This window comes from Labeo rohita, chromosome 3, assembly GCF_022985175.1.
Source record: "Labeo rohita strain BAU-BD-2019 chromosome 3, IGBB_LRoh.1.0, whole genome shotgun sequence".
Lineage (NCBI taxonomy): Eukaryota > Metazoa > Chordata > Actinopteri > Cypriniformes > Cyprinidae > Labeo > Labeo rohita.
The window spans coordinates 11861062-11886792 of NC_066871.1; the positions used below are offsets into that span (position 1 = coordinate 11861062).

Sequence of the window (25731 nt, forward strand, 5' to 3'; positions counted from 1 at the left end):
TTTATGTACACGGTGGAGGATGTGATGGAACCGACAGAACCCGCAGAAATGTATGGTAATGAATATGTTCAGATACCAGAAGGAATATTGACTGAAGATTCATTCAGATTCCCAAGACCACAAGTGAAATTGTTTGGAAAAGAAAAACTTGAAATTTCAAGTCCAGTGTCTCAGATTCCCAGGAGTGATTATGAGATGATTCCAGACCAGTTTGAAAACCAGCCACTTTCTTCGCCTATGAGCTTTCCTCTTTATACTCCACAGCAGCCGGAGGCTGTACAAATGTCATTATCTCCCACGCCCATATTAATTCAGCAAGCACCAACACCTATTATACCACCTGGTAGTCCCATCTTAACCCGATCCCCCCAAATACCATCCTCACCTGTTCTTCAAGCAAGACCCTTTTCATCTCCAATACCAGTGTCACCTGTCCCAAGTAGGCATTCTTTCGGACCCGTTGGACCCATACCGTTCTCAACACCAGCATCTCCAGTTCTGTCTGCAAGGAGATTCGATCCAACTATTGTTGATCCAGTATCTCCCCATTTAGTCTATCCGGATCCCATGTTTCAAAGACTTGATTTTCCACAGGAAAGCATCCAACCAGTAACACTGAGACAATTTAACCATTTGCCCTCGCCACAGCTTTCCTTAAGACAAAGCAATTTTTCAACTCGAAGCAGCCCTATACCTCGCCGCAGATCTGATATGTATGAGGAAATGGGTCCGAGGTTCTCCCCAAGGCAGTCTAGAATGTTTGGCCCACCATCGTACAATAATAATGCACAGAGGCAGTTCTCTCCTATCCAAAGAAGAAAATTTAGCCCTCCCTCTTCTCCTCAACCATCCAGACGAGCGCCATCACCATTACCTTCTTTAAGGGGAAAATCTCCAAACCCGCAAAGAAAGCCATTTGGTTCTAGAGCACCGTCCCCTCTTGTTAATGGAAGAGAGAGTCCTCCAATGTCTCCACGAGGCTCAGTGAGAAGAAGAAGTCCTCCTCCTTCGCCTAGACCAACCCTAAGGCAAAGTCCTGCCCCTCCAATAAAATCTCGTTTCAGGCCAATTGGTAGAAGCAATCAGGAGTCTTTCATGTCATCAAGATCTATGAGGAAAAGCTCTCTTTCACCACAACCATCATTACGGAGACGGAGCCCTCCGCTGTCTCCACCAATAGGCCAACAGCCACCGGAGGAGAGCTCTCCATACCCACGCCGCAGAGCCACGTCTCCCATCCAAAGACCTGTCTCTCCAAGACCAATATCTCCCTTTGCTTCCAGATCTCCGAGACCTGTTTCACCATCACCATCAGCATTTTCTGGCAGAATTCAACATGACCCTCAACACCTACCTACTCGTACTTCCACGCGTAGATTCAGAGGATTTGGTGGGAACAAAGTGCCAATGGGAACAGTTAAGCCATCTCCTGTCAATCCAATTTTTCAAAGAAAAGGCCATCATGGCACTCCTCAAATGCAAAACGTCGCTCCATTCAGATCTTCCATTCACAGTTCAGGAGCTTTGAATCAGAGTGCTAGATCCTCCCCCATTATGCTGGCAAGACAAGGTTCCAGACCAGCAGGGTTTCAAGACTCCAAGAGATTCTTTCCACCGGGAACACCAAATCCACAAAGAGGTTTTCACAGGCCTATTGGGAGAGGGCGTCCTGTTGTGAGAGTACCAATAAGTCCTGTTCCTCTCAGGCAATCAATAAGAGGCCAGAGCCATCCTCTTGTAATGAATGCTCAAGTACCTTTTCCTCAACAGGTTCCAATAAAACAGCATGGAGTACCTTCACCACAACTCTCTGTGAGACATGTTCCAACCCCATGTCCATCACCTCAGCTTTCAGTGAGAGCTGGTTCACCAATGTCCATACGTTCTCCATCACCGATCCTCCAATCCACTATACAGAGAAATGCTCTGCATAATGAGTTGATCAATCGTGCCTCACTCAGATCACAATTTCAACCGAGTAGCACTCCTCAACCTCAAGTAATAACCGAATTTGCCCAGACAGTTGAACAAGGGTCATCTCCTCTACTAACCAATGCTTTACAGAACCCAAATCTTGCAGGTGCTTCATTCACTTCACCGCTTCCAAGGTTTAAATCCCCAATGTCGCAGATCAACCAAAGTTTATCTCAGAGCTCTTCTCCAGGCTTAACAAATGCATTGCAAAATCCACTACTCTGCAATGCCACTTACCGCTCACCTCTGCAAATGTCTGGATCACCTCATTCTATAGTGGCACCTCAAGAAGTTCAGGTAATTAGTCAGAGTTCTTCTCCAATGCTCTCTAATGCATTGCAAAACCCTTACCTACGCAATGCGTCTCTCACTTCCCCACTGCAAAGAAGCACATCTCCATATCCTTCCACACCTGCTCAGCAGGAACCACAAAGCATTTTGCAATCTTCTTCAGCACTATCCAATGCTCTAAAAAATCCTCAGTTACGAGGTGCCTCATACATCTCACCTCTTCAGCGGAATACTTCTTTATATGCTCCAGTTATGTCACAACCTGAACAGCAAGCCTCAGTATTATCAAATGCACTTAAGAATCCTAACCTAAGAAATGCATCCTATACCTCTCCTTTACAGAGAAACCCTACTCCTTTTCAGCAAGCACAGGATTATTCCTCCCCTTTGTCAAATGCATTAAAGAATCGAAACCTTCAAGGTGCCTCCTTTCGACTACCTGATACGTCAATAATATCTAGGAATTTTGGAGGCCAAAAAGAGGAGGCTACTACATCTGTTCTGTCAAATGCTTTGCAAAACCCTAATCTCCGGAAAGCAACTTACAGGCTCCCAGATGGTACATTAATATCAAGAAATGAGCCAGTACAACCAGCTCAGTCTTCTTCACTGCTATCTAATGCTCTTCAGAATCCTAACATCCGAAAAGCAAGTTACAGGCTTCCCGATGGAACACTTGTATCCAACGACACTGATCAAACCGCGGACGCAACAAATTCCTCACCGTACCTGGGAAGTGCTCTACAGAATATTAACCTGCGCAAAGCATCCTATAAACTACCTGATGGCTCTCTCTTTTCTCGAAACCAACCTGTGGAAGAGCCATCCACTCCCATTCTTTCAAGTGCTCTTCTGAATTCAAACCTTCGTAAAGCTTCCTACAGACTTCCTGATGGAACACTTTTGACTAAAGGCAATGAAAAAGAACCAGAGAAGTCAATTTCGTCTAATTTGTCAAGTGCACTACAAAATGTCGGTAAGGCCAACTATCGCTTACCTAGTACCTCCGGCCTGTTTGGTAAACCAAAACAAGAGCAAGCTACCCCTTCAATGCTGTCCAGTGCCCTTCAGAACCAAAACCTTCGTAAAGCGTCTTACAGATTGCCTGACGGATCAATCGTGACAAGAGGTCAACCAGCTCAAACTGCATCTCCCACATCGCCCTTTCTGGGAAGTGCCTTGTCGAACGTTAACTTACGCAAAGCATCCTACAAGTTGCCGACAACACTGGGACGTTCTCCAGAGGACCCAAGGTACGCAGTAGTGACCCCTCAGATTCAGGGCCAGTCTGGTGAACACTGGGCTCAAAATCAAATAATAGATCTTCATGAGCCAGATGATGTCTGGTCTTCAGAAAGAGTCCTCCCTCATCATACTGTTCAGAACCTCACAAAATGGTCCATGTATAGGGATGAAGAACTGGAGAACTTTGTCATCCCTGTGTTTCCTGGCCAAGAGACAGATAGCACAGAACCTGCATGGCTACCAGATAGAGAAGGTGAACCTCAAGGGAACTGGTATGACAAGGTAACATAACTGACATAGTTAATCTATATAAGAATCCATTGCTTAGTTTCTGTTGCTATCTAGACTTTACTTGTGCCTCTAAAATGATGCTGTGGAATGACTGAGCTGAAGCTTCAGATTAAACAATTAGATTAGAAAGTTTAAAACGCAAAAATAATGCTAGGAAATATCACATGGAAATATTATGATTTGGTTATTTAGTAGATATTAGGCAATATGGATGACTGGATGGATGGATAATTGTCATATTAATAATCAACTTAAAATATAAATGACTTGTTAAACTCAGAAACAAGAACAATAGCCACACTGCACCAAAATACTCCTGCTGCGCCAGCTATATTACAACAGCATACAGGTATCATTTCAACAGACCTTAGTCAGAGTAACAGCATATTTAATTTTTTGACAGGAATGAAAACAATTCTGTGAGAGACAGAAGTGCAGTGTGTTCAATTGACTGCACATGCCATTTGCTAATGAAGTATCGTTCCAAAAATCTTTGAGTAGTCAAAAATTCAATAAAACAGTGCATGCCCTTGCAGAGACTTGTAAGCCTGTACCTCAGCTTTGTTTTCATCTTTGTAAAATTCAATATGACGTCTACCCTGATTAAGGTCTGTAAATAAATATAGTGTGAGATATTGGCCTTATATCAAAATTGTTTTACACATTGTTTACACAGTATTTTTTTGCTTTTTAGATGTACTCAGTTCGAAGCCTGCCCACAATGCTGTACCGTGAACGAGCAGAGGAGGATGGCTTCGAGGACATGACACAGCTTGAGTATGCAATTACTGAATAAGATGAAGGCTATATATATATATATATACAGTTGAAGTCAAAAGTTTACATACACCTTGCAGAATCTGCAAATGTTAATTATTTTATCAAAATAATAGGGATCATACAAAATGCATGTTTTTCTTTTATTTACTACTGACCTGAATAAGATATTTAACTTAAAAGACATTTACATATAGTCCACAAGAGAAAATAATAGTTGAGTTTATAAAAATGACCCCGTTCATAAGTTTACATACACTTGATTCTTAATACTGTGTTGTTACCTGAATGATTCACAGCTGTGTTTTTTGTTTGTTAAAATTTACCCTGATCAAAATTCCAAAAGTTGTCACCCACTGGCTCTTAATGCATCGTTTTGTTCTAAATAGTTAAACTGCCCACTGTTCTTCAGAAAAATCCTTCAGGTCCCACAAATTCTTTGATTTTCCAGCATTTCTGTGTATTTGAACCCTTTCCTACAATGACCGTATGATTTTGAGATCCATCTTTTTACACTGAGGAGAACTGAGGGACTCATATTCAATTATTACAGAAGGTTCAAATGCTCACTGAGGCTCCAAAAGGAAAAAACGATGCATTAAGAGTCGGGGAGTGAAAACTTTTGGAATTTGAAGATCAGGGTAAATTTTGTCACATTATAACTTATTTGGTCTTCTGGGAAACATGTTAAGTATCTTCTGTAGTTTATGAATGGCAGTACTAAATGAAAAAAAAAAAGATATTTTGGCAAAATAAGAAGAATGAACACATCTTCATTCTGTTCAAACATTTTCACCCCTGGCTCTTAATGCACTTTTGACTTCAACTGTATACACACACACAGTATATATATATAAACTTAAATTTTCTGTTCACATTTAAAAGAAAATGCTTTCATAAAGAATATTCTTTCCAGGGAACTGCACGAAGGTGCTGTGTTACTGAATTTGAAGAAAAGGTTTGAACGCAATTTGATATATGTAAGTACATTGCAAGGTCCACTGCATATTTGCATATCTTAGTTATAAAGAAATACATTCTATTGTACTATTCTATTGCTATTATGCTCTAAAATGTTTATTACTAAGAATTTTGTGTGAACTTTAAAATAAATTAAATTCTAATTACATTAATTAACGAACTGTTAGCAAAAACACATTATGAACAAATAATTTTGTTTTCTTCCCAGACTTACATTGGAAGTATCCTGGTGTCTGTTAACCCATACAAGATGTTCAACATCTATGGAACAGACATGGTTCTGCAACACAAAGGACATGCTCTTGGAGAGAATCCTCCGTAAGTTCATTCATTCATTCACAATATTAAATGAGCAAATGTTTTTGCACTCTTTACTTAAAACTTATAACTGGCACTGTTACAAAATGAACTTTCTTATCAATACAAGGCTAATTCCTCATATTGTACTTTTTAATTTCATTTTTTTGTGCTTCTCCATTGTGTCTGCAGACATCTATTTGCTATTGCAAATGCCTCATACACAAAAATGATGGATGCCAAAGAAAACCAGTGCATTATTATCAGGTAGGATTAAAGTACACATTTGATCTCACAGAATGTAGGTGAAATATTTGCAATATATTCAAACACTGTTCAACTAACTTAACTCATAATATTGTGGTATGGAAAGATCAAATAAAGGAATTGCCAAAATTCAAATAGCTGGCCTATATCCTGTCACCTCAAGTGGTCTTTTACACTGATGGAACCATCAGTGTCAGTTCTACTTGACACAACTGATCGCTTGGAACACTTTAAACCTAGCTCTGACGGAGATAGCTGTAAGGAAAGACTACTGATGTCTAGGCCATGATTGCACCAGCAGATCGTGTCTCTGTGAAATGCACCCATGGCTCTTCAGAGTAGCTGGAGCGACAGTCACACTCCAGCATTCGATTTCACTTCTGTCTGATGATCAGACACCTATCTCATTACTTAAGTGCACAGCAAAAGACGAGGAAATCGGTTCCTCACGTGCCAAGCCTCATTCTGTGCCAATTTAAAGTGCAATTAAGTAGCTAAACTGCTAATTTAGGGGGGTTACAGTCATCATGTGGTTTAAATGTGCTTATTGTATTTCAGTGGGGAGAGTGGCTCTGGTAAAACAGAGACTACAAAGCTAGTTCTCCGGTACTTAGCCGCAATACATCACAAACAGAACATCACACAGCAGGTAGTGTATGAGTTAAACTCTTTTAAAACTGTTAAAACTGTTAATGTACATTTTATGACTTTTTATCTTTTTCTTCTATTTTACTTTTATGCAACAATACAGATTGAGGTATTGTATTTCTGTATGGCCTTTTGTTTTTTTATATCCTATAAGTTGCAGTTGTTGCACTTTGTGATATGCAACATGTGCAAATGTTTCGTTTTTTTTTTAAAGTGTGTTGTTCATATTGTCCATATTGCACATTTTGCAATGGAAGACAGTAATAGATTGTATCTTTTAAAAAAAAGTTAATTTTGTCTTTTTGCCATGGTAGATTTTTGTATGTTGTAAGCAAGCTCAAAACAAGTGAAAAAAAAATATGCCAGTGCAGTAACACAATATACACGCACATTCAAGATACAATCTATGAACGCATGTCTCTTACAGTGTTGCTTTTTTAATTAAGGTCTAAATTTATCTTGTTTTAAGTAGGGGTGGGTGATATGACCAAAATCTTGTATCACAATAGGAGTAATTTTATTTCACAATATGGTTATTTTTGCTTTAAATAATGTCTTTATGATATCAACAGTTTTGATACTATAAATTTCATAGTTCTTGTCACCTGTGTTAATATCACAAAAAACTAATACTAGTCTAAATTAAAAAAAGAAATGCTACATGCATTGCAAAGTATTCAAATGTATAAAAACACTGCATATTCTTCACTGTGTAAATTAAATATATATTTCTTCTTATTAATGTTACAAAAGTGATTTAGTCAAAACAAGTGAGAAATTTTCTCTCTTTTGTTAACATGAATGACAGACAGCAGGAATATTAGACCGCTGTCACTTTAAGAGCCGCCTGGATCCAATATACTGTTACACACGTGTTTTCTTTCTCAGCTGTTGCTTAAATTACTGTTTACAAGGATACTCGCAAAGACTGGCATTTTGACACATAAACGTGTGTATTTAACTGTTCAAGGCCTATAAAGCGGCAAAAATAACTTAAATACTTGGCATATAGCCAAATAAGTTCTCTTTTCTTCCTGATTGTGTTTCAGTGGCTTAAAATGACTTGTTTTTAAACCATAATGCTTAAAAACGTGTTTTTGTGAACTACACGTGATCATGTAACTGCGATAGAGATGATAGTTCAAAATCTCTACCAGTTGACCAATCTCTTCTGGTCAGTTGTATCTACCGGTATATCGCCCACCCCTAGTTTTAAATATTTTAGATAGTTTAACAAATTAACAGGATATTACTTTGGAGTGTTGTACAAATCACAGCAGTTTATTGCTACATCCTTCACACAAATATACATTTATGTCTTAATTGGCAGATTCTTGAAGCAACTCCTCTTTTAGAGTCTTTTGGAAATGCCAAAACTGTACGGAACGATAACTCCAGTCGTTTTGGGAAATACATGGAAATATTTATGGAAGGGTAAGCTTATTAATATCAAGTTTCTTTACTGTGTTACGGATACACTTCATAGGAGTACCTTTCCAACTGAAAGAGGATAACAGGGTCAAGATTACCATGAAAAAACCTGTATGTTGGCGTACATGGGTTAAGTTGCAGATTACATATTAACGCTTGTCTGATTTTCCTGCTCCAAACAGAGGGGTAATCAGCGGTGCCATAACCTCACAGTATCTACTTGAAAAGTCCAGGATTGTGTTTCAGGTATGCTTCATAATGCTCATTTAAAAGTTCATCATTTAGTGAACAAATTCTGAAATGTTAATTTTCTTCGTTTGTATCTCTTAGGCCAAAGATGAAAGAAACTATCACATTTTTTATGAGATGCTCGCAGGCCTTCCTTCACAGCAGAAACAGTCTTTATATCTTCAAGATGCAGAGACATATTATTACCTCAATCAGGTGAGGCCGTGGTTTAATCATCTCATTATAGCAATAAAAACCTCAAAAGTTCAAAGGCACTGCTGTTAGATTGCTCTCTCTTTCATGGATGCTCTTTTTTATGGCAAGGGTGGAGACTGTGAGATTGTTGGCAAAAATGATGAGGAGGACTTCCGCAGGCTCCTCAGCGCCATGGAAATACTTCACTTCAGTGCCGAAGACCAGAGTAGTGTCTTTAGGATCCTGTCTTCCATCCTTCACTTAGGAAATGTCTTCTTTGAGAGATATGAGGTACTCAATCAAATGCATCCTCCTTGCTTGGATTTCCCTCATGTTGCTCTGCTCTGATGCTCTTTTGCAGTGATGCCATGAATTAAGTTTAATTTTTTTGACTCCATATTTGGGCAGACTGAATCTCAGGAAGTGGCATACGTTGTGAGTGCTCAGGAGATCCGAGTGGTGGCTGAAATTCTACAGATTTCACCAGAGGGTCTACAGAAGTCCATTACTTTCAAAGTCACGGTAAGAAAAACATGCTTGATAATGTTTTCAATGTTTTCAACAAAACATTATCACATTATAACACAGATGTAGTTTCTATTTTTAGACGTGCTTTAATTGTAATTTCTGCATGCTATCCATTCATCCTTGTCACTAAAAAACTGATGTAACACTATTTGATATACATTTGAAGTCAAAAGTTTACATACATATTCCACTTAAAAGACATTTACATATAGTCCACAAGAGAAAATAATAGTTGAATTTATTTAAAAAAAAATGACCCTGTTCAAAAGTTTACATTCTTAATACTGTGTTGTTACCTGAATGATCCACAGCTGTATTTTTTTGTTTAGTGATAATTGTTCATGAAGATACTTACATGTTTCCCACAAGACAAAATAAGTTACAATAAGACAAAATTTCCCCTGACCTTCAAATTCCAAAAGTTTTCACCCCCCGGCTCTTAATACATCGTTTTGTCCTGAACAGTTCAACTGCCAGCTGTTCTTCAGAAAAATCCTTCGGATCCCACAAATTCTTTGGTTTTTCAGCATTTTGTGCATTTGTACCCTTTCCAACAATGAAATTTTGAGATCCATCTTTTCACACTGAATACAACTGAGGGACTCATATGCAACTATTACAGAAGGTTCAAACACTCACTGATACTCCAGAAACACGATGCATAACTTTTATCGGATTTACAGATGATTTTTACTGAATGTAGGAAGTCATTTTCCCTCAAGTACACACAGTTGTAAATCAGCAAATTAACTCTAAACATGTACACTAACATATGAGAACCACAGAGTAAATTTTGAACAAATGTTTTGTTTTTAATGGCTTGAATGCAAAGCATGCTGTCTTTCTCTCTCTTTCTCTATGTCATAATGACATTCATACATTTTTAAGTGACATTTTTAGACTTGAGTGTCTAAATATTTTTGCAGCCACTGCATATTGTGTTTCACATAACCTGACACTGTTTGACACTGTTTGAGATAGACTGGACTCACGAATATTAACAGGAAGAGTCAGTGACTCACCTCTAGACCTTACATGACCTCTAGGCAGACCTTACATCAAGGCCCCATGCCAAGTATCAACAAACTGTTAGTGAAGGATTTATCATAACATTATTTTCTCTAAATAATTTTTCTTGGAAAACAGTCATTCAAATGCCAAGACTGTTCTATTTGATATCAAGAACAAGGCACCAAAAGAAAGTCGCAAATGGTGCGTATAAGCCCCAAATCCCTCAGATAGTATAACGTGCCAAGTTGATTATGGCAGGGCAGCAGGCCATGTCACTGTGGTAACTGGTGTAACCCAGTCAGGGAAAACCCTGGGCAGAAACACACATCAAGGGGCCCTGATGCCATTTCAGCCTCCTATTATAGACTGTGTAGCAAATACCATCCAACCCTCTGCAGGGGTGCCACCCAGAGGTCTGACGCTGTATTAACCTTGCTTAACAACTCAACCACAAATGCATTCAAAACCTAAAAAGCTGTTCTACTACACTTTGATCTTCTGCATAACAAAATTTTCCTTGCAACAGTGCTTGCTCACTTTTTCAACAACCTTGTTTTTCCCATTCATTTTTTTCTCCAACAAGGGCTTTAAATAAGGCTTTGTTATAAGTTACATAAGTTACATTGTTGAAAGTTTTTAAAGAAGTCCACTTCCAGAACAACAATTTACAAATAATTTACTCACCCCCTTGTCATCCAAGATGTTCATGTCTTTCTTTCTACAGTCGTAAAGAAATTATGCTTTTAGAGGAAAACATTTCAGGATTTTTGTCCATATCATGGACTGATATGGTGCCCCGATTTTGAACTTCCAAAATGCAGTTTAAATGTGGCTTCAAACGATCCCAAATGCGATTGTAAATGATCCCAGCTAAGAAAGAAGGGTCTTATCTAGTGTAACGATTGGTTATTTTAATAAGAATAATACAATTTATATACTTTTTAATGTCAAACGCTCGTCTTGTCTTACTCTGCCTGGACTGTTTTTGTTCCGGTTCATGACAGTTAGGGTATGTCGAAAATCTCATGTTCTCCCTCGACTTCAAAATCGTCCTGTATCGCTGTTTTACCTTTTTTGTCAAGGTTGTTTGGTCTTCTTTGCATGTTCACTTTGCAAAGACTGTGTCAGTACTTCTGCAGTGATGTAGGATGATTTTGAATTGATTTTTGAAGTTGAGGGATAAAATACGTTTGGAGTTTTTCGACATACTGTCTTGAGACAGAATACACAGAGTTCATGTAGAGAAAGGCAAGATGAGATTAAAAAGTGTTTAAATTTTATTTTTTTGAAAATAACTGCTAAATAAGACCCTTCGTTTACAACCGCATTTGGGATTGTTTGAAGCCACATTTAAACTGCGTTTTCAAAGATCAAACTCGGGGCACCATATCAGTCCATTATATGGAGAAAAATGCAGAAATGTTTTCCTCAAAAAACATAATTTCTTTACGACTGAAGAAAGAAAGACATGAACATCCTGGATGACAATGGAGTGAGTACATTATACGTGAATGTTTGTTTTGGAAGTGGACTTCTCTTCTAAAAAGTGCTAAAATGGGACAAAAAGACAAAAGTATAAGACTGTGTACTAAATAGCATTAATGAAGAAAAATTACAATCCCTCTAAGCATTGCGTATGACATAATCAATCTGAAAATGATAAAGAATACATTGCTATGCAAAAGTTTGAGATGAGTATGATTTTTAATGTTTTTAAAGAAGTTTCTTATGCTCATCAAGGCTGCATCTAATTGATAAAAATTACAGAAAAAACAATTTTGTGAAATATTATTGCAATTTAAAATAACAGATTTCTATTTCAATATACTTTAAAATATAATTTATTCCTGTAAAGCAAAGCTGTATTTTTAGCTTTATTACTCAAGTCTTCACTGTCACCTGATCCTTTAGAAATCATTTTAATATGATGATTTATTATCAGTGCTGGAAACAGTTGTGCTGATGAATATGTTTTGGAAGCTGTGATACTTTTTTCAGGATTCTTTTGATAAATAAAAAATAGAAACAAACTTTTGTGTTATTTTGTTATATTAGAATACAATCAAAGAAAAAAGTATCACAGGTAAAAAAAAAAAAAAAACAGTTTCAACACTGATAATAAATCAGCATATCAGAATGATTTCTGAAGGATCATGTGACACTGAAGACTGGAGTAATGGCTGATGAAAATTCAGCTTTGCTTCACAGAAATAAATTATATTTTAAAATATATTAAAATTAGAAACCAATATTAGAAACTGCAATAATAATTTCACAATATTACAGTTTTTTTCTGTATTTTTGATCAAATAAATACAGCCTTTATGAGCATAAGAGACTCTATTAAAAACATAAAAAATCTTACTGATGCCAAACTTATTTTTTTACATTCACTGACTCCTCATTGCAATTTGCTTGTCTCCGATTGTTGGAAATTTCCATGAAGAATTATAAGTAATGTCATTTTACACCAGAAATTCTGCTGTTGGTATCACTTTAGTATAGGAAACTGTTCTCACTATTAACTAGTTATTTATTAGCATGCATATTATTAATATATTGGCCGTTTATTAGTACATATAAAGCACCTATTCTGCATGACCATATTCTACAGCCCTACCCAATACCTGAACTTAACACCTAACTTACTAACTATTAATAAGCAGTAAATTAGGAGTTTATTGAGTCAAAAGCCATATTTAGTGGTTTGTTAATAGGAAGAACTGAACCTTAAAATAAATTGTGACCCTGCTTTTAAACACGATTATTTAAATCTATGTTAAAATAATATGGACGTTAATTAACAACTTTGTTGTTCATAGTATGTCTGTTATTAAATGTTTAGAAGTTATCAATCAAAATCAATTCCCCTATGAAGAAAATACATGAGATTTTTACTTCCATAGTCCCACTGTTGCACTCTGTAAGCTTAGTATAGATCTAGTATATGGTGTACTAATGGTATTAACCAACAGGGGCTAACTCAACCATGCTAACTAGCTAAATCTTAACCTGCATCAGACAAACCTGCTTTAAAATCATACCACTAGTTGAGCCAATTACACAGTCGTGCTGATCGAGATCCTCAAGCAAGCAATGATATGACAAAGATGCTGTGAATGAGGGATGAAGACAATATTTTAACTGTTCACATTAATAATATAACAAAATGTAATGATAGGTAGCAGCTACAATTATATGCTACATATACATGCTCCTATTTCAGTCTAATTATTTATATCAATCCATCAAAACACAAGGCCCAACAGAAAAATCTTTCAGATGTGTCAATAAAAAGAGAGCTTATTCAAATGACTGTTCCTATTCAAACCTGAGATATGTTGAAACTATCCAAATTTCCACACCAACAAAAGGAAACGTTTTTAAAGTTCCAGCATTCCTTGTTGAGTAAAGAACAAGCTGTTTCCTTATGAACTCCCAATTGCTTCCATTCCACATATTTTCCATCTGAGGTATCTAGTTGATTCCTTAACCTTGCTCTGATGGAGACCATCAACATATCCGTATTCTGTTTCAGCATCTTTCCTCACATCAGAGCCACATCAGTTCCTGATTTCAGATGTATCATCGAAAAACCTTTCATATGATCCTTCACACAGCATCTTGTTTCAGATCAGCCATTGTCTCAGTTGGTCTTGGACAGAGCCAGTGCTCATCAATGTTCACAGTCGCATTGCCACGTTGAAATGTGCTAAGTCATTTAGACTACAACTCATGGCTGCTGCTGTGACACCTGTGAGGGCTCTTCAAAGTAATTTAGCTAATTCTTTTCATTAGAGAATCAGGTACTTCCTATGTAACAGGAGAGGGCCATACTCAAAGTCATTTCGCTTTGTCCAACTGAATTGCACGGTGAGCTCATTCTACCAGGCTTTTCTTATCTGATGAAACCATTAAAGCCATGCTTTCAGACATCGACACCAGAATTGTATCCCGCTAAGAGACAGATATATGCAAGTAAAGTGAACGAGAAGGGGAATTCTTCCACCACGACGTTAAACTATTTAAGGAAAGATTTTTTATTTAAAGACCTTAATGTCATCAGTTGAAAGGGATTAGTATTGTCTTGCCACAGATGCCGGGGTGTGTTTACATCTACCGACACTAACGCTGTAGGCCGGGCCTCTTAAAGGCCATATCAGTTTCTCCTGCCTACTAACATTTCATCTCAAAGAGAGCAGCAACATTGGAATAAAGCTGGTTTGCCATAAAAGTGGCGTTTTAATATAAAAGAACATTTAGGATTACCCCTTTCTGAAACTTTGCTAGTATTTATGATTATTCTGCAATTTTGTTTTTACAGGAAACAATGAGGGAAAAGATCTTTACCCCCTTGACTGTTGAGAGTGCAATTGATGCCAGGTAGAAAAACTCAATACATTTCTCTTAGAAATTGCTGCAAGTACTGCTATATGTATGTGCTTATGTGAAAATTGATTAGAATCAGAGTTAGCTTTATTCGCCAAGTGTGAGCAAATACACAAGAAATTTGTTGTTGGTTTTTTAAGGAGCTATATACACTACCAGTTAAAAGTTTTTGAACAGTACGATTTTTTTTTCTCTTCTGCTCTCCAAGCAACTCCAAAGTACAGTGAAGACACAAAAATTCTGAAATATTTTTACTATTTAAAATAACTGTTTTATATTTGAATATATTTCGAAATGTAATTTATTTCTGTGATAAAACTACATTTTCAGTATCATTACTCCAATCTTCAGTGTCACATGATCCTTCAATCTAATATGCTGATTTGCTGTTTGAGAAACATTTGTAGTTTTTTTTTTTTTTATTATTAATATTTAAAACAGTCAAGTGAAATGTTTTTTGAGGATTCTTTGATCAACAAAAGATTCAAAGATCAGCATTTATCTGACATTTTTTGAGGGAGAGAAATTACAGAAATTAATACTTTTATTTAGCAAGGATGCTTTAAATTGCTCAGAAGTGATGATAAATACATTTATAATGTTACATAAGATATCAGACAAATGCTGTTCTTCTAAACTTTGTGTTCATCAGAGAAACCTGAAAAAAATCTTCTCAGCTGTTTTCAACATAATAATAATAATAAATGTTTTTGGAGCAGCAAATCAGATAATATGAATTATTTCTGAAGTATTATGTGACTAGAGTAATGATGCTTAAATCCAGCTTTGAAATTACAGGAATAACTTAAAATTTAAAATATTTATTTTATAGTTATATTAAATAGTAAAAATATTTTCAGAATTTTACTGCTTTTGCTGTACTTTGGATAAAATCCCAATAAAAATCACATTACGGGGGGTAAAATACACGTTTTGGTGGGGTTTCCCTGGTAAAATGGGCATTCCAAGGGCTAAATATCACGTTATTGGGGTCACATCAACTCATGGACATGAAAAACAACCGGCGGCAACAGTGTTAAAGTAGCCCAGTTCCATGGCAAAACCACTGACTTGGCAACACTGTGCCAGACATTCACTGAATAAGCCACGGCTCTCTTTCCATAACCCGCCTTGGCATAACCATGGTGTACATACCTGTCAAGCAGAAAAAAAGTGAGTTCGGCTGATTTTAAGCACTTCGAAGCTCTCAGCTTCCTCTGGGGATGACAAGTTTACCGATGTTCACTTGCTTGTTTTTTGGTTTCGGCAGTTTTTGGTCTCTTCATTTTTTCATCTGTCTTCCTATTCCTTTTTCAGCATGTGGCTTTGTAAGCTGTTATTGTGTTGTGATAATTAGCACTAACATTTCACACTATACAAACTCTTGAAAACTATTTTAAATTATGCCGAATTCACACTTAGTTTGCAATTATCATATTTTCAAGATGACAACACGTCACATTCTACTTCTAGCTACATCCAGAGTTTCTCAACAGCTCTAGCTACAACCTCAAACTCGGAATTATGCTTTTGTATGGCAGCACTATCAATGCTAAAATCCACCTTATTCTCCAATGCGGAGGTAAGCTTATGGGCGAGATAAGATAATATGGCAAGTCACACCAATGTGCAATATCAAGCAGCAAAACAAGCTGTTTTGTACCACTAAAATTAGCTGGACACAGATGAGACTGGAAGCCACTCCCATAAAATTTACAAATGGCCACGCCCACTCTTACGGGAAGAAAAAGGTGGATAAGCAATACAGGTCATAGCTCTCATGTTCATTCCCAGTTTATTGGATGTAATTACAAGTTCTAAGAGGTCGTGAATCCTTTTTACAAGTTGGAATCTTGTAATTACGGTAATTAGACATGACATTAAATCTGTCAGGCTTTCAGCATCCGGTGGATGTGGAAAATGATTGACAGGAAGAATTCCCTTTACAAGCCTTCTGACTACCGCCCGTTTTTACAGAGATTATAGGCCTATCACAGATATCGTTGTGATTTATGTCAGTTATAGTTTTCAGCAAATAGGATCATTTTCTGCATAAAATTGCATAATATTATTTGAAGCAACTTTAAATTGTGTGGCAAGATATGCTTCCAAGAATTCAATAAAAATAAAAAAGAATGCAGTTTGGAGCAAAAGGGGTTTAAATAAAAAACAAAAAGGGTCCAGGCAGGCATTCAGAGAACTTCATGAAATGGAAAAACGACATGTAGGGTTCTTCAGATTTTACTGTGTAACTACTGAGCACTGAAGTAATCAAATTATGGTAATTTTCCCTCTCAAACAACAGAGACGCAGTTGCCAAGATCCTGTATTCCCTTCTGTTCACCTGGCTAACAGACAGAATAAATAGGCAGGTTTATCCTCGGAACGAAGCATTTTCTATCTCCATCCTTGATATCTATGGATTTGAGGTATGCTGCTGTGACTTGTTTGCTCACCACAGTACAAGGGTTTGCTAATACTCTACATTTCTGTAAATCTTAGATTTCATTCGACTGAATCCCACTTTTTTGTGCTTTGTAGGACCTCACCTTCAACAGCTTTGAACAGCTTTGCATAAATTATGCAAATGAGTACCTTCAGTTCTTTTTCAACAGGGTCATTTTCAAAGAAGAACAAGTAAGCTGTCTTTATTCACTCTAATCCTCTGAGAACTGTAGATGAGTAAATAGCAGTGGTGTGCGTCTAAAAAAAATGTTCTTTTGAATATCCAAGGATGAATATAACAGAGAGCAAATCAACTGGGAAGATGTGCCTTTCTCTGACAACCAGGCCTGCATCGACATCATTGCAGCAAAGCCACATGGGATACTCCGAATACTTGATGATCAGAGCGGGTTTCCACAGGTGTCATTTTGCTTTAATGTTCAGTGTTCTTGTTAGCGTTTATCTATTCATCGCCGCTAGTTAGCGTAATTTGCATTTTAATTAACCTCTTTTTGAATGCATTTCCTCCAGGCTACAGACCATACCTTTCTTCAGAAATGCCACTATCACCATGGCAACAATCCACTGTATTCCAAGCCAAAAATGCCTCTCCCTGAATTTACGATCAAGCATTATGCTGGGAAGGTCACTTATCAGGTGCATTTAAACGACTTGCCTTGAACCGTCATATATTTGAATTATTTTCTAATAAAGTATTAGTTGAGGAATGGACCGAACTTTCTTTGATGCTTCCCAGGTTCATAAATTTCTGGATAAGAATTACGATCAAGTTCGGCAGGATGTTCTTGACCTTTTTATTCACAGCAAAAACAAGGTAAGAGAGCTGATTTAGCCACCATTAGCCAACAATAAATGACCCTAATAAACCTTATCTCACTGTGGTTTTAGATGGTTGCATATCTCTTTATGAGCCATGCTGAGACCCTCAACCAACAGAAGTCCTTCATTGGAAAAAACAGCACGATAACCCGGCGCCATCAGCCCTCAACGGTGGCGGCCAAGTTCCAACAATCCCTCATGGAGCTCATTGAAAAGATGGAGAGGTAGACCACCTAAATTGCGCATTACGCTGTCTACATGAATCTCTTGTTGTCTCTAATTGGCTTCAGAGCCATGTAAGTTATTTATCATCAAGTGCTTTATATTGTTTTGTACTGACAGAGCCAACCCATATTTTGTGAGGTGCATAAAGCCAAACCAAAACAAGGTAAGGAGCAGCAGCCACTGGGTTCAGAGGTATTAAGTTATTTGCGTCTTGGCCAGAATTGAAATTGATTGAGAGAGTGTGTGTGTAACCATGCAGGAGCCGGGTGTTTTTGACATGGAGCTGGTCAGTGCCCAACTTAACTATTCTGGGATTTTGGAAACAATTCGAATCAGGAGAGAAGGCTATCCGATCAGAATGCAATTTGATGTCTTCCTTTTCAGGTAAGAGTTAGAGTTGTCATACTAGGATGGGGCAGTTTGACACAAACTGAACTGATTATTTAACTATTTGGTTGTTTTTAGATACAAGTCCCTGCTAGGCCTCAAACAGCCTCCTCCTGCCAATGGTGAAAACTGTGTCATCATGTTGAGGAAGCTTTGTCCTGTTAGACCAGGAACGTTTCAAGTTGGTGTCACCAAGGTGAACATGATTCTGATAAGTGTACTTGTTATTATTCACCAAGTCTCAGGCTGCATCCGAAATTGCATACTTTACTACTATATACCCTGCTGAAAAAATCAGCATATGCTGGTTAGGTATGTTTTGAAGCATGAAGCTGGTTGAGCTGATTTAAACTGGTCCTTAGTTGGTCATCAGCTGATTTAAGCTGCTCCTGAGCAAGTTGCTTAGGACCAGCTAAGGACCAACACAGGACCAGCTTAAACAAGCTTATAACCAGTTTATAACCAACTAACTACCTGCTCACAACCAACTAATGACCAGCTTAAACCAACTGCCAAGCTTTAAAACATACCTAATCAGCATATACTGTTTTTAACATTAAGATGCAAAAACAGTACGTGAATAGAATAGTACACTGCTTGTCAAAAGTTTCTGAACGCTAAGATTTTTAATGTTTTTTAATACATTCTTTTCTGCTCACCAAGCCTGCATTTATTTGATCCAAAATACAGCAAAAGCAGTAATATTGTGATATATTTTTACAATTTAAAATGACTGCTTTCTATTTAAATATATATTAAAATGTAATTTATTCCTGTGATCAAAGCAAAAAAGTCTTCAGTGTCACATGATCCTTCAGAAATCATTCTAATATGCTGATTTGCTGTTCAAGAAACATATTATTATTACCAATATTTAAAACAGTTGAGTACATTTTTCAGGATTCTTTGATGAATAGAAAGATTTAAAGATCAGCATTTTTCTGAAATAAAAAGCTTTTGTAACATTATACACTACACTGTTCAAAAGCTTGGAGTCAGTATATATTGTTTTAAAGAAATTATAGAAATGAATACTTTTATTCAGCAAGGATGCTTTAAATTGATCTAAAGTGATGATAAAGACATTTATAATGTTACAAAAGATTTCTATTTCAGATAAATGCTGTTCTTCTGAACTTTCTATTCATCAAAGAAAGCTGAAACAATTTCTACTCAGCTGTTTTCAACATAATACTAATAATAAATATTTTAGAGCAGCAAATCAGAACATCTGAATGATCATGTGACTGGAGTAATGATGCCAAAAATTCAGCTTTTTTAATGTTATTTTAAATAGCAAAAACATTTCAAAATGCTACTGTTTTTGCTGTACTTTGGATCAAATAATGCAGGCTTGGTGAGCAGAAGAGACTTCTTAAAAAACATTAAAAATCTTACAGTTTAAACACTTTTGACCTGTAGTGTAAGTCAGAATTCACATTATTCATATTATCCTGGGTGAAAAGTACTTACTCCTTCCACTTTAGCATCCCATGAGGCCATATTAGATGAGTTATGAATGGCAGTGAAGCAACATAATTGACATTGGTGGGTCACGTGACAATGACAGATGTAATACGTGTGAATTTCATTAATGCTACATGCATTCATACTATAAAGAACATACTTTTTAATGGGTGTTAAGTAATTACTTATTCAAAACAACTACCTACTCGGGGACTATTAGATTTTGGACGCAGCCTTAGACTGTCAGATCACCCGCAGGTAGTTCTTGGACTAGGCATTTTACAATGTGGACCAGAATTTATGATGTGAAAGGTCTATCTATGTGAGCATTGCACATTTTGTTTGTTAGTTGTTCATGAAAGAGGACATATACTTCCTGTTGGAGAGCAAGAGGGACAGAGTAAGGCACATAGCTGCCCTGACTCTGCAGCGTTACGTCAGGATGTTCTTTGTGAGAAAACGCTATACGGCCTTCCGCATGAAGATCATACGGCTACAGGCCCACTGCCGAGGCTTTCTCGCAAGGTACAAACTATCATTTATCACTAAAAATCCTTCTGGTAGAACCCCTTTTGTAAAATATTATTTTACATTCTTCACGCAGGAAACGGTATGTGAAAATGAGAGCCAGCCTGGTGAAATTCCGCTCTCTGATCCATATGTACGTTGATCGCAAGAGATACATTAAGGTAAGAACAATGCGGTTTCAGCGTGTAGTGATCAGGCTGAGCAACAGTCCCACACTTAATAGTTTTACTTCTTTTCTTTTGTTTTAGCTGAGATATGAGGCCAGGAGGAAGGCAGAAGAGGAGCAAAAGAGAATAGAAATGGTTATAATGGCATTCACTGTCTAAATGGACTACATTTTAGTGTATTTCTTATGCCTACTGTATATAGAGGGAAATATTATGAAATATTGTTCACTGAAAAACTTAAATTGATCAAAACCTATACTAATAATATTGTTTTGAATATTACACTGTATACTGTATTTGCAGGAGCTGTCTAAACGGGAAGTGGTCAATGTCACTCATCTGGTCATTCCAGCTGAACTCGGAGCACTGCTGCAGGCAGCTGCTGGTAATGCATTTTCTCATGCTATGATACATTAAAGGGATAGTTCACCCAAAAATTTAAATTACTCTCACTCATTTCTTTCCAAACCAGCAAGTCCTTTGTTCATCTTCAGAACACAAATTAAGATATTTTTTAAGGAAATCTGAGAGCTTTCTGACCCTGCATAGACTGCAACGCCACTACCACGTTCAAGAGAATACTTTCTGTATGTTCTGACACAGAACGTCCATCTGTCTTAGTTCATCGTCTGTATATTCAAATAAGTTGGGAAAAATTTGCAAGTCATCCTCTTTGTCAAAATTTTCTTTGTCGAACTTCATCAAAAATATCTTAATTTGTGTTCTGAAGATGAATGAAGTTCTTATGGATTTGGGAAGACATGAGGGTGAGTAATTAATGACACAATTCCCTTTAATATAACATAATATACAACAGACACAATTTTTTGTATTTTTTTTACTAGTGGGTGCAGGACATTATAGTTCATTTATGTAAGTGAGGATCACAAAATAAAGTAAACTGAGACCCAAAACTTCTTCATACAGTGGACTACCAGTAAAACTGATAAACAATTTGGGAACAAAAATTATTTAAACACTTTGACCTGACCATGTTTTGCTTAAAAAATTGCTAATGTGACCTTTGTACACCACAGACTGAACAAAATTAAGCATTGCTTGGTAATTGGTCAACAAAGTATTGATTGTTGTGTAAATATTTTCATATTAACCGGTGTCTGAATTTTTGATTAATTGTAATCCATTACATACCTTTCTATCAAAGTTATCTGACATTATCAAGATGAATTTGTTCTGACACAGTTTAACTCTTGAGTTCTTGTCATATTTTATTACCATTTTCTAAACTATAGCAAATGAACTGTGATAATGTGAGAAATGTTGAAGGTGTCTGAATAAATTTTGGTTTGACTCTATATTTAAATAAATACGTATTGAACTTTCCGTTTATTAAAGAATAATTAAAAATTCATCATTGATAATAATAAGAAAGGCTTCTTTAGCATCAAATCAGAATATTAGAATGATTTCTGAAGGATCATGTGACACTGAAGACTGGAGTAATGATGCTGAAAATTCAGCTTTGCCATCACAGGAGTAAATTAAGTTTTAAAATATATGAAAATAGAAACAGTTATTTTAAATTGTAATAATATTTCACAACTGTTTGCTGTTTTTAATGTAGTTTTAATCAAATAAACACAGTCTAAATGAGCATAAAAGATAAAAAAAATCACACCCTAAACTTTTGAACAGTACTATATCATATATACTACTGTTAAAAGGTATATAATGTACACTGCCTTTCTCACTTCTGTGTTTTTAGGAGGTAGAGAGCTCCATTCTGATTGCTTGGCTTTAGTCCAGGCTCCCACAGTTCAGGTGGAGTCACAGCTCACGCTACCTCTTGACATCAACAACTACACTATCTCCAAATTTGTCCAAATTCACTTCAAGGTAGGATAAACTTATGTAATTTATTCCAAAATCACTGATTGATATACTCTATATTAAACTGTATGTTTTTTTTTGTGATGAATAAATAGGAAGCAAAGTTTGGAATGTTAACTGCACCTCTGAAGACACCACTAACCCACATCGACGACGATCTTACACATGACGCTCTAGATGTCTTTGTCATGGTACACTGCATTATATTCTGTTCAATGTTTTGCCATTGTCATCTACTATATATGCGGTAGAGCTCAAATGTTAGTTCTGGAAGTGAAAATCCCATTTATTTTCTCCATAGAGAAACAGATTTTTAACAATAACACATAAACCTTTCAACACACCACCTACTATGAGCATGTGATCGTTACGTGAAGATATGTGCCTCTGTTGTAGCCATAAGTCAGTGTGATTTAAACTTTATTAGCATTGCTGTTTCTTTCACTTTGAAGATCTTGCGGTTTATGGGTGACCCACATCTAAACGGTGCTCAGGAGAATTTATTTGGAAACTACATCATCCAGAAGGGGCTTACCAACCCTGGCTTGCGGGATGAAATCTTATGTCAAATTGCCAATCAGGTTTGGAGAAACACCAACCCAGATAACTCAGAGAGAGGCTGGTTGCTGCTGCTAGCCTGCCTGAGTGCGTTCGCACCATCGGCCAAAATGGAGAAATACCTTCTGAAGTAAGCAACACACACATATGTTTACACTGAATATGTCACAAACTACATATGAGCCTTCATTATGTGTTGGCTTTTGTATGTTTTAGGTTTGTCTCAGATCATGCCTATAATGGATTCAAAGCTGTTGGCCAACACAAGCTCATTCAAGCCATGCAGAAGTCCTTGTATGGACCGGAGACAGCGAGGACTTACCCATTGTCCCTTCTGGAATGGACAGCCAATAGGAAGAAAGCAAACATGGTTTTGCAAGTTCACTGTTTCGATGGTGTGTGTCAGTTTCACTGTTTGAGTTTCTGCAACCTTGAATCAGTGATGGCCAGTTAAAGTTAGAGTGGGTGGCTTAAAAAAGCAGTCAAGGTCTAATTCAGTTGGATTTAAAGAGAAAGTTCACCCAAAAATGAAAATTCTGTCATTCATTATTCACCCTCATGTCGTTCCAAACCTGTAAGACCCTCGTTATGTTTTATTTTCACATGGACTATTTTATTGATGTCATTACTACCTTTCTTGGCCTTGAATGTTTCAGTTGCGTTGCTGTCTATGAAGGATCAGAAAGCTCTCAGATTTCATCAAAAATATCTTAATTTGTGTTTAGAAAATGAAAAAAGCTCATACGGGTTTGAAACGACATGAGGGTGAGTAAATAATGACAGAGTTTTCATTTTTGCGTGAACTATAGCTTAAATGTTAGTAAAATAGTAAAATTTAGTAAAATTAGTTTAAAGTAAAATAAAACCTTGAACAAATCCTTGATTTTCCCTGATTTTTGCCTAATTTAGCCTTTGGTGCAGCCTACCCTCAGTTTTATGTTTCAAATACACATTTCAGCACTAACCCCAGTTGAAAAACAACACATGAAACAACTACTGACCACTACTTTACTTGACCAACCAGCTAAAACCAGCTGAAACCAGAATATTTTTAGATATCCTTATTTGGAATGAAAGAGATATGCACACTTATATAAGACAAACAGAATAGATAGCTTGCAAAACAGTTAAATAAAGCCCTGAAAGGCTGTTCCATCATCGTAATCTCCTAAATCTGCTAGGCAGATTCCTTTGTTTCTTAAAACCCTCTGGAGACAATGTGTAAAGCGCATCTATATCAGGTGATACCTGATCTGTAATGCTGTACAGAATAGAAACAGACATTTGCGTTTAGTCTTCACTCATTCATGCCTGTCAAACCACAGCTGTTAAAAATCATGTTGTATTGACAGGGACATCTTTCCTTTGCCCTGTGCACTCCTGGACGAGTGGGGAGGAGTTGGCTGGAGATATCCTACAGCATAGGTACACAATCGTACATGTATCATGTTTTTCTCTCTCTAATGTCAGCCGACACATCTTTTGATTTTGCTCCATTTCAGCCTGTGTAGGTGTTGTCATGTTACCATCTATTCATCACAGAGAGCTTTTTAATATGCTGTATGTCATTAGTGCATGGCTCTTTCTTTCGGGCATGTCGGGATATGTACAGTCTATAATGAGGCCTTCATTATCTCTGCCATCTGTAATTTGCCTGAAATGAATAGTCCCATTAATTGGATCCGCAGGGGCGTAACGGAGGCCTGGAAGGGCTGTTCTGTTATCATGAAGGAGCACGGACAGTGGGCGGAGCTCGCAGGGCATGATTATGTCATGGACTTGATCGCAGACATGGAGCTGATGAGAAATTTTCCCAAGCAAAAGTCCTACTTCATCATCTCTGCCGAGAGTCTCACCAGAACTAGGCCCAATGCCAGCCTGTCAGTATCTACATGATAATCTTGCATGTTAAATGAACTTTTATTTACATTGGAAATGGGTTATGTACACTAATATGATAGATAGGGTGACCACCTGGCAATAGATCTGTTGCGGGACATAAATGTGATTTTGCGGGACGATGCGGGACATGTGTGAGACAGATAGATTTTCTACTGTTATGCTGTGTAAATATGGATTACATCTGTTTTCATATGTGCTGATTTATGTTTCTGAGCATGCACATGCAAGCAAGAGAAAGTGTGTCTCTTTTTTTTATGAGAGTAAAGAGAATCCACCTGCGAGAGAAGAGATTTGTGCTTGCACATTTTGATGCACCCCCACATTACAATAATGCACTCTAAACATTTGTCATTTAAATAACGCCATAGAAACTGCCTCAAACAAACTATTAAAATAATAAGAAAGTTGCATCTAAAAGCTGCATCGATTTTTTTAATTGGTTAAAATGAATGGAGAATATCGTGGTGTTCCGTGTGCGCTCTACAATTTTCGTCGGTGGTGCTACATCACTTGATGAGGTCCGCACATCCTTTGAATAAAAAGCTTTCTTAAAGAGACAAAAGAAGGCGTGGATGTTTTCTTAATATGATAATTAAAAATCAACAGACTGATGAAAATATTTCTCAATATGTGACATGCAGGACAGTGGGTGAAAATGCTGTGTGGTACAACACAAAACGGGACAGGTGGTCACCCTAATGATAGATGATCTTAAATATGAATTATATTTTAATACATCTGTTTTGGATGTAATTTTAAAGTGAGGTAAATGGGAGTGTGTAATTTCTGTGGCATTAGTGGCTCTAAA

At 37.0% G+C, this 25731-nt stretch overlaps 1 protein-coding gene across 3 annotated transcripts in view; it reads left to right on the forward strand.

Moving 5' to 3' along the window:
- myo15aa (myosin XVAa) overlaps positions 1-25731 on the forward strand; it is a 63441-nt gene that overhangs the window by 17486 nt on the left and 20224 nt on the right. For all 3 annotated transcript variants that reach the window (XM_051106120.1, XM_051106121.1, XM_051106122.1), the window contains exons 2-31: positions 4496-4578; positions 5495-5558; positions 5768-5877; positions 6049-6123; positions 6682-6772; positions 8102-8205; positions 8385-8448; positions 8533-8646; positions 8755-8916; positions 9034-9147; positions 14489-14547; positions 16859-16982; positions 17095-17190; positions 17287-17418; positions 17530-17655; positions 17756-17833; positions 17908-18062; positions 18181-18226; positions 18323-18447; positions 18529-18646; positions 20267-20442; positions 20522-20606; positions 20694-20747; positions 20916-20997; positions 22339-22469; positions 22559-22654; positions 22916-23151; positions 23238-23416; positions 24374-24446; positions 24710-24901. In XM_051106120.1, coding sequence (XP_050962077.1) covers positions 4496-4578; positions 5495-5558; positions 5768-5877; positions 6049-6123; positions 6682-6772; positions 8102-8205; positions 8385-8448; positions 8533-8646; positions 8755-8916; positions 9034-9147; positions 14489-14547; positions 16859-16982; positions 17095-17190; positions 17287-17418; positions 17530-17655; positions 17756-17833; positions 17908-18062; positions 18181-18226; positions 18323-18447; positions 18529-18646; positions 20267-20442; positions 20522-20606; positions 20694-20747; positions 20916-20997; positions 22339-22469; positions 22559-22654; positions 22916-23151; positions 23238-23416; positions 24374-24446; positions 24710-24901 — 3344 coding nt within the window. The remainder of the gene's footprint in view (positions 1-4495; positions 4579-5494; positions 5559-5767; positions 5878-6048; positions 6124-6681; positions 6773-8101; positions 8206-8384; positions 8449-8532; positions 8647-8754; positions 8917-9033; positions 9148-14488; positions 14548-16858; positions 16983-17094; positions 17191-17286; positions 17419-17529; positions 17656-17755; positions 17834-17907; positions 18063-18180; positions 18227-18322; positions 18448-18528; positions 18647-20266; positions 20443-20521; positions 20607-20693; positions 20748-20915; positions 20998-22338; positions 22470-22558; positions 22655-22915; positions 23152-23237; positions 23417-24373; positions 24447-24709; positions 24902-25731) is intronic.